At 34.7% G+C, this 12,577-nt stretch overlaps 1 protein-coding gene across 1 annotated transcript in view; it reads right to left on the bottom strand.

Moving 5' to 3' along the window:
* The window catches only part of LOC306848255 (bone morphogenetic protein 1-like), a 67,041-nt gene that overhangs the window by 36,525 nt on the left and 17,939 nt on the right, over positions 1-12,577 (bottom strand). Inside the window, exons 2-4 of the mRNA XM_079382698.1 lie at positions 9,116-9,229; positions 8,228-8,356; positions 6,206-6,323 (exon numbers count right to left, since the gene is read on the bottom strand). Of these exons, the coding sequence (XP_079238824.1) occupies positions 6,206-6,323; positions 8,228-8,356; positions 9,116-9,229 (361 nt within the window). The remainder of the gene's footprint in view (positions 1-6,205; positions 6,324-8,227; positions 8,357-9,115; positions 9,230-12,577) is intronic.

Below are 12,577 nucleotides of genomic sequence, written 5' to 3'. Positions count from 1 at the left end.
ATATATAATACAATATAATATAATATAATAATATAAACAGTGATGTCAAATGATTAATCGCGATTAATCGCATCCAAAATAAAAGTTTTTGTTTACATAATATATGTATGTGTACTGTGTATATTTTTTATGTATATATAAATACACACACATACATTATATATTTAGAAAATATATTATTTAATATGCATATGCATTTAAATATTTATATTATTATATTTTTCTATTATATATATATATATATATATATATATATATATATATATAAAAATGTATTTAATATATAAACATAAAATTTTCTTAAATATATACATGCATGTGTTTATATTTATATATGCACATAATTAATGTACACGGTATACAAATATATATTGTGTAAACAAAAACTTTTATTTTGGATGCGATTAATCGCGATTAATCGTTTGACAGCACTAAATATAATACAATATAATATAATAATTAATATTTAGTAATGATATATCATAATATTAAAACATTTTTAACAATATTGCATTTATATTTAATGTATAATTACTTGATTTAATACATATTTATAATAAATTAATTGTTTCAAAAATATTTTTATTCATATATTAATTATCATAAAGAAAATGAAACCTATTTTAGGACCATTCAAATTTTTGCTTTTTTTTCATGAAAAATTACTGTAAAACAACAACAACAACAAAAATATCTAATTTAATTTTCATCATACAATGATTTTTTATATATTTCAACAAACTTTGCATAAATTAAATTGAGTAAAACAAGGAATACTACAATGTATAAATATATACATTTTTCACATTATAAAATAAGCCTTAATTTCTTTATCCAAAATATAATTTCCATTTTTTTCCTTTTATATCTGAATAAATCCTTCTTCTTATGTTGCATCATGTAATATGTTTATGTCTCCTCTCAACGACAAACAAGCAGGCGAAGTCACAAACTGAAACAGAACACAACGTGACCTCAAAAAAAATATCACGAATGGTTTGTTTTATAAGTTTGCTTAGAGCTACATGTTGCAAAATCCAGAGAGAAACAGGGGAGTCACAGCATTAAGACACACACCAACACACAAAACACACAATCAAACGATCCCTTTCTCAAAGCGCAGGGATATGTGGGAGAAAAACTGCTGATCTGCACACACATATACGAAGCCACATGTGCAGCCTTGTGTGGGTGCAAAAGATCAGTCTTTAATTACAGAGCAGCCAGCGGCTCGCTCCAGAAACTCTGCCTTGAACTTTGCACAGAACGGCAGAAATCGCCTGAACACACACACACACACACACACACACACGGGCTAATCAGAGCATGGGCTATCCATTGGAAACTACTGTTGCACGTAAAGGGGAAAAAATCTTAATGTTTCATCACCTCCACACACACACACACACACACACACTGTTTGTGTGCCCATCATGGCCTGCAGCGGGATATAAAGGCCCCCTGTACTTCCACACAGAACCAAAATGCTAGATTTTCTGAAGTTTCCCTTCGCTGCCCGACCGCAACGGCACGTCTGCTTAAACAGTGAGAAAGCAAACTGTCTGTTACATTTGTCTCTGTCAGTATGACTTTCTTTCTTCGTTTGTAAACAAGTTCACTGAGGAAATCATTGGTTTGGTTTTGTGTCCGTCTCGCTTATAAATTTAGGCAGTATGAGACATCGTATGCTCTGGATAATTTCCCAAAGGAAACTTTCATCGCTCAGTTCGACAGACGTTATTTATTGCTAAATTTAACTTCAGGTATCAGCTTTGTTCCTCCTAAAATTCATTTGGATCTATAAAATGGACACTATTGGGACAGTGTAGAGCCAGTAGTTTAATATTATAACATCTCAGACTAACAAAATATAAATGGCACAGCTCTGATCATCTGTTTTTGAAAGATGAAATTGTCATATTAAAATCCTTGACTTGTATCTATTATCATCTTGTATCATTTTTAATACATCAGCATTATTTTCACGTTATAATAGCAGTACTATAATTATTTTAGTTTATACTTGAATGAAAGACAGTTACACAACATTAACGGTTCATTTATAATTTGCTTTTGAATGCATTTTTCTTCAGCCGTTCTAGGTGTTTTGTTTTGTGACAGCAGTCTTGTTATTTTCGTATCTTTTGAGAAACTATTACAATTTTCTTTTAAATCATTTGAATCAGTTCCTGTTTTTGTATTTTTACGTTTCATATTAAATTTAGTTAAAATATGTGTTTTGCCTATTTATTTATTTATTTTTTTAGTATGTACACTGAACAAAATTATAAACGCAACACTTTTGTTTTTGCCCCATTTTTCATGAGCTGAACTCAAAGATCTAAGACTTTTTCTATGTACACAAAAGGCCTATTTCTCTCAAATATTGTTCACAAATCTGTCTAAATCTGTGTTAGTGAGCACTTCTCCTTTGCCGAGATAATGCTCGTCATCCTCATCAGGGTCTCGACCTGAATGATGTTCGTCGTCGTAACTGACTTGAGTGGGCAAATGCTCTCATTTGATGGCGTCTGGCACTTTGGAGAGGTGTTCTCTTCATGTATGAATCCCGGTTTTCACTGTACAGGGCAGATGGCAGACAGTGTGTATGGCGTTGTGTGGGTGAGCGGTTTGCTGATGTCAACGTTGTGGATCGAGTGGCCCATGGTGGTGGTGGGGTTATGGTATGGGCAGGCGTATGTTATGGACAACAAACACAGGTGCATTTTATTGATGGCATTTTGAATGCACAGAGATACCGTGACGAGATGCTGAGGCCCATTGTTGTGCCATTCATCCACGACCATCACCTCATGTTGCACATGATAATGCACAGCCCCATGTTGCAAGGATCTGTACTAAATTACTGGAAACTGAAAACATTCCAGTTCTTGCATGGCCAGCATACTCTCCGGACATGTCACCCATTGAGCATGTTTGGGATCCTCTGGATCGGCGTATACGACAGCGTGTTCCAGTTCCTGCCAATATCATTTTAGTGTGGCCTTTTATTGTGGCCAGCCTAAGGCACACCTGTGCAATAATCATGCTGTCTAATCAGCATCTTGATATGCCACACCTGTGAGGTGGATGGATTATCTCGGCAAAGGAGAAGTGCTCACTAACACAAATTTAGACAGATTTGTGAACAATATTTGAGAGAAATAGGCCTTTTGTGTGCATAGAAAAAGTTTTAGATCTTTGAGTTCAGCTCATGAAAAATGGGGGCAAAAACAAAAGTGTTGCGTTTATTTTGTTCAGTGTATGTATCATTTTTAGAAATTTTTATTTCTGTTGTAGTTATTTTAGTACATCAAGATAAGCTAAATGAAAATGCTAATTTTGCTTAGACAACTAGCTAAAATAAAGTAATTTTTAAATATATTTTATTGTATTTCAGATAACAAGTTTTATTTTAAATAATACAAATATTTATGATTTTAGTAGTGCTGTCAAACGATTAATCGCATCCAAAATAAAAGTGTTTGTTTACTCAATATATGTGTGTGTACTGTGTATATTTATTATGTATATATAAAGACACACACATGCATGAATATATTTTGAAAATATTTACATGTATTTACATGTATATATTTATATTCATATCATTTATATTATATATAAATATATTTAATATATAAACATTACATATTTTTCTTAAATATATTCATGCATGTGTGTGTATTTATATATACATAATAAATATACACAGATCACACACATATATTATGTGAACAAAAACGTTTAGTTTGGATGTGATTAATCGTTTTAGTGTACTATAATAACCCTCAATATAAATGTGGAAGAAGTAAAATCTGATTGCATAATTTTGTATTTTAGTGAATTTTGAGCAAATTTAGAGACAATGTTGACATTTCTTCAAAAACTGTTAAGAAACATGATATATATGTTTGATGTAATTTGTCTATCGTTTAAATTTTATAAACTTTACAGAGCGCAAAAAAGTTATTCATTTGTTTATCAACCATCCAATCAATTCAGTTCAATTGAAGTTCTGTATAGCGCTTTTCACATTACCAATCGTTAGAAAGCAGCTTTACAGAATATTTTAATTTTATACATTACATTTAGGAGTAGGTTATTAGTGGTGACTATGGCAGAAATGTACAGTAGGAATCATGCAGTTATTTACAAATTACACGTAATCAAACAGCCGGTGAACACTATTAGCTGCAATGATTATATGTTGCGATTAAACTTTGCGATTGTAATTAAGGACAATTTGGTAGTTTTATATGTTGTTCCAGGGTTAGCAATCAGTGGATTCTTTTTTCTTTCTATTGGGAAAGCATGTTCTTTTTTTGGGATTAGGATATTAAATTAGAAGCTTCAGTAATCTCAGTCTATATTTGTCATGATTTATAAAAAAAAAAACGCAACTACAACACATTTTCCAATATAATTTGCAACAAAATCCCACCTCCCGGGTATCCTTGACATAATAACAATGATAAATGAAGTACAGGATCTACTTTTAAGGTAAAAGATTGTGCAAGTTTACCCTTTAAGCAATAGTTTATTTCTTCAATGTGCAAGTTGTTGCTTTTTTTAACTGTTTGTTAGAATAATTGTTATTCACGTCATATTCTACAATTTTTTTGACCAATTATACTCTTAATCAAGGTTTCTTGCATCAAAAAGGTTTTGTTTTTCATGACCCTGCTCCTCAGAAATTAACAGGTTTTTGATCCTAAGATTTTCATATGGATGCAACTTTATAAATGACCAACATATGTATAATTATACATAATGCATAAACATTGTATAATCATTCATCATAACGGGCCGAGATGCTGAACACTGAATATGTGCTGATATTCAAACGACACCTCTTTGCAGCTTACTTTCTCTAAATGTTGCGTGTGGCCTGTGGAGGAGCTTTGAGTAGTGAACCGTCGAAAAAAGCTAAATAAATCCTGTTCTCCAGCAGACAGAAGCAGCTTAAGAGCAAAACCAATGTGTCAACACGGTATCCCGGGGACTGATTTGTTTCCAACGGATGTGACCGTCAAGCTGGGCTCTGAACTTCAGCCATGCCACTGAAGCATCTACGGGGAGCCATTGTGCATGGATAAAACACACATGTTCAGGTGACAGTCCCGTGGCGAATAGTGTGACACAAACGGCTGGTATTTCCTCAGCAAAGCACAGAGTAATTGCTAGGTCAAGACACAAGAGCCCACACACATAAACACACAAATCCGTCTGTTGGCACACGAAGCAGATAAGCGGGAACAGAGGAACGGATCGGATGGAAAACCACTTGAGCGATAAATCAGGACGAGACCGGAAAGAAAGAGGAGAGAGTGAAAGAAAAGAGTGAAAAGCACACGCTCCACATGAGCGAGAGAAGCGAGCTTGATTCCTTCCTGGAAGAGTCAAAGGTTTCGTCCTCCTGCTGTGGAAACTCTCTCTGGCTTTGACACACCGACACATACACACCTCTGTGAAGCTTGCACATATCCGCTAACATGCACACTTAACCAGTTTTAGGGAATAATGGCGTTACGTAATTTAATTACAAAATAAATGTAACTAATCCATTACAATTACTGAGAACAAATCTCATGCTTCTACGCTTGATTATGCTTTGAATTGAATGAAAACGGTGTATTCTTGTGGCGCGGCTGATACAGAAGAGCGTACGCTGCTTGCGTTCAGCAGATATTCTTTGTGCAGAAAAAGCGCTCTCAATCGCTTCATTAAATTCAGATTGAACCATTGATTGAACTATTCTGACGATGCTTTTCATACTTTTCCGGGCCTTGACAGTGTCATTTACTATGCAGTCAATGGGACAGTCACAACGACATGGGGGTAAGCGATTAATGACAAAATGTTCATGTTGGGGTGGAGTATCCCTTTAAGCAATGCTATTGCGATGCTTTTGATTGGTTTTCTTGTTTGAGTTTGCAGCGCACGTAATTAGTGTCGAGTACTACTGTAAGGTTAACCCTGGATAGTTTAAATGTTTGAAAATGATTAACATTTGAAAACATTAGAAAAGTGAGAACGTTAGAAAAAATCTTTAGAAATTTGGAAAAGTAATCAGATGTAATCAGTTACATTACTTTAAAAAGAAATTGAAATAGTTACGCAACTTCTTACATTTTGATTAGGGTAACTTGTAATCTGTAATCTATTACACTTCCAAAGGTAACCTTCCCAATATTGCACTTACCCACACGGCCGGTAGGTGAAGACGATGTAGCTCTCTTCTGTTGTTCTCTCGATGAACGTCACACATGTGTGTTTTTCCCAGTGTCTCATGGCCTGTCTGAATATGGCTCTCTGGCTACCTGTACAACACATACGGGACTAGCAATGAGTAGGTCGACCAAACTTTAAGGTATGGAGACATTAGTGAAATTTCTTGTGGACAAAAACGACCACTATCTGTTGTCAGTAGTGTAGCGATTATATAAATCAGAGCTCAGATAGTTGCTCACTTGTGTTCAAACCAAGCAGTTTTTGCTTTTGGTCAACGCAGCAAATTTGCATGACAACTTGAACCGGTTGCAAAATATCAATCCCACGCAGAATTCCCAATTCATGTGGATTCATATGAAAGTGACGCAATTTCGCAACAAAAAATTGCCAAAAACAGTAAATCTGGCCGGACCTTTAGTTCACAGTATGAGCAATTTTAACTCTTTCTCTGCCATTGATGGAATACTCCGGCTTTTTTCACTGTTATACGCTAGGAGGTGCTATTACACATCTTCTGAAAGAATATTGAATCCCTGGATCAAAACATGGCGAAGAAGTTGAAACAAGCAATGGCATATGTAAGCAGATGCATATGTACAATATCAAACAAACAGCATATAATTTTCTCACCGTTTTGTTAAAAATCTAGAATATTTTATCAAATGTTCACACATTCAAATGTTGATAAAAGAAGAATGCATGAAGCTTGAATAAAACTTTATTTGTTTAAAAGCAGAGGCTCAGTTCTTTCTTTTGACATATTGCATGTTCAGATATTCATACAACAAAGTATTCCAGGTGCCATGAAATTTTAGTGAAAATCGTCAAAAATGCTGGCGGTGACTGGCAACTTTTTTTTTTTTTAAATGCTGGCAGGGAAAGAGTTAACTAACAATATTATTATTATAATATATGTGATAATATTGTGGTTTTCTTCGCAAAGTCAACCAAAAAAAGTGTTCACCTGCATTCAAAGAATTCTAACTGAAACCTTGTAAGTATGAATAATTTTATAAAACAATTTTATAACCATTAATATTGTGCTTTTCATTGCTAAGTCAACCAAAAATGTTTCATATACAAATCACACAGACTGAAAATCTTTACTTAAACATAACATTTTAGAATTAATTGAAAACAGAGAAAAACGATGAATAAAATGGCAAAGAAAAACTAACAAAAAAACTGTAGTAATGTTGAGACATTGGGTGCATCCCAATTTGTGCACTTATGCACTATTCAATGCAGTTTTGTAGTATAAATAGTGCGATTAGTGTGTTCACTGAAAATTCAAAAACAAAGAAGTGCACTTTAAATAACCGGGAAAAAAACGAAGTGTGGAATGTTGAACGCTTCCTTGCACTCAACTGTCGGAGATTTCATTAAGTAGCGGAGGAGCTATCAGACATGATTATGAATGACAAAATAAGCTTATAAAATTCATAGTGCATAAGTGTATAGTGTATAAGTGCATAGTGTACAGTGCATCATTTGGGATGCAGCTATTGACATCATGTGATTCATCATGTGACGGTCAGATGTTCTTGACTCCGTTGAAGCACACGATGTTCTTTGGATCATTACCAAATCATGCTGGAGAAAATAATCATCAGGCTTTGCAAATCAAACTTGCACATTTTATGTCTTCAATAACAATAACTGTGTCTTCAAAAGACAATAACTTTACACGCGGTGCACTTTCAGATTTAAAACTTTGCAGGATGTTTTCATTCACTTAGAGCTGTGTTACACACTGCATGAAAGATCATTTTCAAAAATCCATAATGGTGGCACTTTAAAACAAGTTTGATTAAAAAAAAAGTAATCTAAAATGTAGTCAGAATACATTACCTAAAACTACAATTTGCGAGTAATATACTCAGCTCTGACTATAATCATGCAACTTAATAACCAAACGGATCTTATCAATCACATGCTTTTGTTTTCTACTAAAACTTAAACATGAAAAGCTGTGCATGTGTATATGACTTACCGCTGAAGTTCCCGCTGATGACGTAAGGAATGACGCCCTCGGGCCAAACCCTCTCAGGTCTGGACGTCGCTGCCCTCTTCCTGCGATGGGACGCCGTATTGTTTGTATTCGTCTCATTGGAAAGTGAACCTACCATTTCCAACATGAGGGTTAATTAGGAAATCGTCATCTGGAACATCATCATCTCAAGTTTCAGAGAAAGACATATCAACTTCTAATCTTACGTTTACATTTAAATAAATGCAAACCCACTTTTGCACAGTTGTAAGGGCCTGTTCCACTAACATCTGGCAACCAGAATCCAGAATGTTCATTTTAAACTATGGTTTAATCATTTAAAACAAACTTTTTTAGGAAATGTTTTGTTTGATATTCTTCTATCTATATCAATAGCGTCCAAATAAATGTTTGTGGCCAATGCATATGCGATTTACAAATATTTACTTAAAATTTTCTACTGAGCTCAACGGGAACCACTAATTCATATCCGTTTCAACATTTACAGCACAGCCTGTTTTTTCTATTGTTTTGAATGCTAACTCCTACACACAAAGACTGTACTCTACTGAAGTTCAGTTCTGTCCCTTGCTTACATTTCTTAATCATCTCATGTTTTTTCTCTCCTCTGCAAACTTTCCTTCTTTCTGGTGTGAAAATGTCATAAAACTAAAGGCTAATTACGAAAAAATTTGCTGTCATTTAGTCGAATCCCAGTTGCAATGTGTTGTTGTGTTTGGGAATGTGGGAACTGTTTCTCGACAGGCTTTCCTCTGTTGGTTTAATAACGTATGTCTCTTTTCCCGAGTCTCTGACTGCCAATTAAGCCTGACACAAAGTTTATATAAAGCAGGGCCATGCACTCAAACTCACGCATGCGTGCACACTTACCCGCATCTGTGTGATTCAGAACAATGACCGTTCTCTCTGCTAAATTCACAATGCGGTCCACTTTAAACATGCGCATATCTTCCTCATCCAGCGCAATATCTCCGAGATAAGCAACTGAAACAAACACAGAGAACAGTGCTATTAATTTCTCAAGCATTGGTTATATAACGATTCATTTTTAAAGTAATGATAATGCAGCACATTAATTAGAAAAAAAGGGACAGATTTTGTGGTATACAGTTAGCCAATACAACAAAAAAATTGGTTTAAAAAAAATTAATAAATCAAAAATACATTATATATGTATACACTACTGATTTAAAGTTTAAGAGGGATACGGCTTTATTGATTTTTTTTTTAAAGTAATTAACACTTTTATTCAGCAAAGATGCATTAAATTGGTCAAAAGTGACAACAAAGATAAATATAATCTTCTAAAAAAAATTATTTCAAATAAATGCTGTTCTTTAGAATTTTCCATTCACTAAAGACTGGAGTAATGATGCTGAAAATTCAGCTTTGATCACAGCAATAAATTACATTTTAATATATATTCAAACAGAAAAGTTATTTTGTATTAAAAAAAATCATAATATTACTGTTTTACTGTATTTTTGATAAGCATTGGTGAGCATATAAGAGAATTCTTTCAAAAGCATTTAAACAATCCTACTGACCCCGAACTTGTGAACTATATATTATAAAGGGTTTCTAAGTATATTCAGTTGATTAGTGGTTAGTTCAACCTCATAATTAACCTCAAGTATAATTGTAAAAGTGATGCTTGCTTTAGTATGAATCAATAATTTGTACTTCAAATAACTATAAGCCTTTTTGCATCATTCACATTATTTGTGCTTTTTAGTTTATGTGAGCTAATAGATGAGTAGGGAATGGTGTGAAATCCAATTTTTTAAAAAGGGTGCACATTTACCAGGATCTTCAAATGGCTGTTTAAAAACAACCCCTACAAGAGTCCAGCGAGCTGATAGACACCTCATCTTTTAGTAATGATCATCAACGATGCCATTTATAGCTGGGGTCATCACTCGTGCCATGATAAATAAATCATCCATCAAAAGAGAGGAGCTGATTAGCGACGATGACTGCACGCTTCTAATGATCTACACAACAGGATGCGGCTGACCTACATGAGAATGGATGCATTTGTAGAGTTTAATTAGCTCGTCAGGGACTAATTGCATCTTTAGAAGCGCTGCCACTTTGATTGGGATTGAGAGAAACAACAAAATCTTCAGATTTAAGGGCAGCTAATTAACACGAGTGTACAACAATGATTAAACTAATTACAATTAAATGGAAGCATATTCTTCACATTTATGCCATTTCTTTTTGGTTTTCCCTGAAGTCCACTTTTTAAAATGCCTGATATATATAAGTGGCACCGCTGACACAGAAAAGCATGCGTTCAGTGGATACTCTCCAAAATGGCACTGACGCAGAGGAGAGGAATTGTTGAATAAAATCATCGTTTTTATTTTCTTTGCACACAAAAGGTATTCTCGTAGCTTCATAAAATTACAGTTGAACCCCCTGATGTCACATGGATTGTTTTATCAATCTCTTTGATATGTTTCTGGACCTTGATCGTGGTGATTACATTGCTGTCTATGGGACATCTCATATTCTATCAGAAATATCTTCATTTGTGTTCCGAAGATGAACGAAGGTCTTACGGGTTTGGAACGACATGAGGGTGAGTAATTAATGACAGAATTTGAATTTTTGGGTGAACTGTGCCTTTAATTACCAACAAACTATTAAGTTCAGTTCATTCAGTTCACAGTGCATCACTTTAACATTTACAGTTGTTAGATAAAAAGAACATTTAATTCAGTAATCTGATTCAAATGTATTTGTATATTATTTTCCCACCACACTTAAAGCGGTTTTACAGAGACCATGGCTTTAAAATCCCCAGCGAGCAAGATAAAGATGACAGTATATCTGCCAGTTAAAAGACACTGAAAAAACACGCACGAAGCCTTAGAAACATTGAATGCTTTTCCAGAACCGCTCAATGAAAGATTACATGAACATACACACATGTGCACTTCATGCACAAATTTGCCTGCTAAGGTTAACCATTATAAAAAATGACCACAGAACAGTTTCTGTCATTGTTACTAATGTAAAATCATAATGAATAATACTCCCATGTCCTCCTAATACCCTATGAGGCTTTCACAGTCTTTTAATTTATTTTAATTTTTATGACAGTCAAGGCAAATAAACAATTTGTGTCGTATCCAAGATGCTTCAAAGAATACCAGGTTGCCAGTCCAAAAAAAACAGTGTTACCATGGTACGTGTCCAAACAACCAAGGTATTACAATGCTATCATACCTAAAAAACGTGCATCTTAGTCATAAACGCAGTTATTCAAATACGTCTGTGTACTATATCTTGTTTGGGCAAGAAAACGCTACACATTGTTTAGTTAGCAACACCTGGAAAGTAGCACACATTCTTTTCTTAATGAGGTTCGAAAAGAAAAAAGAAGGCACTTTATGAGACTCATAACACAGGCTATTTGCTTCTATATGCACAGCACTGTGGCAGTGTGTGTGTGAGGCCCGAGGCTAGTGTTTTTTAAAAGCCTATGAACATTAGCATGTTTGCTGGATTTACGATGTATTCCAGGAGGCGTGCGTGCGTGTGAGAGCGCCAGATCAAACGGGACGATCCAGCCCCTCATAACCCAGCCCGAGGCAGTAGGGCAGTGGGGCAGAGACCTGCAGCTTCCTGCACTGCACAATCAAGCCAATTATTCTTTAGAGTAACAGTCTGCTGTCGCCGGGTTGTGTCAGAGTATTTTGATACTTTATTTATTGGTGTCACACACATAACACTATTAAGCAACTTGGCTGTTTGCCAAGCTATGAGCTGCTAACAACTTGTTCTAACCCAGTTTCCAAAGACTTGGAAATACTTTGTTTATCCTTACACAGAAATTGTTGTGCAATGTGACAAAATAACACTAAATTAGTACATAAGCGAAAAGTTTGGGGGCAGTGTTTTTTTTTTTTTTAAGGAAATTAATAATTTTATTCAGCAAGGATGCATTAAATTGATCAAGTGTGAGAGTAAAGACTTTTATAATGTTACAAAGGATTTCCATTTCAAATAAATGCTGTTCTTTTGAACTTCTTTTGCCACAATGACTCAAATGACTTTTTTTTGATGATTTTTGATGAAGCAGGTGTTCCTACTCAATCTGAATCAAGCAGTAAACCATTAGAACGTTTGAGTGTCAAACAACACGATATAAACAACAAAGCAGCTTTTTGCTAATCTATACCGTTACTGGTTAGAATCCTTTCTAGTATGGAGATCAGTGCTGAGGATCTGGGCAGCTCTCTAGGTCTGCAGACAAACTTCACTGAACCCCTGTCTAAAAAGAGAACTAAAAACAGTTGACAGAGCTGAAATGACAGGGTT

Source organism: Barbus barbus (genome assembly GCF_936440315.1).
Source record: "Barbus barbus genome assembly, chromosome: 28".
NCBI classification, from domain to species: domain Eukaryota; kingdom Metazoa; phylum Chordata; class Actinopteri; order Cypriniformes; family Cyprinidae; genus Barbus; species Barbus barbus.
This window is presented reverse-complemented; position numbering and strand designations above follow the sequence as displayed.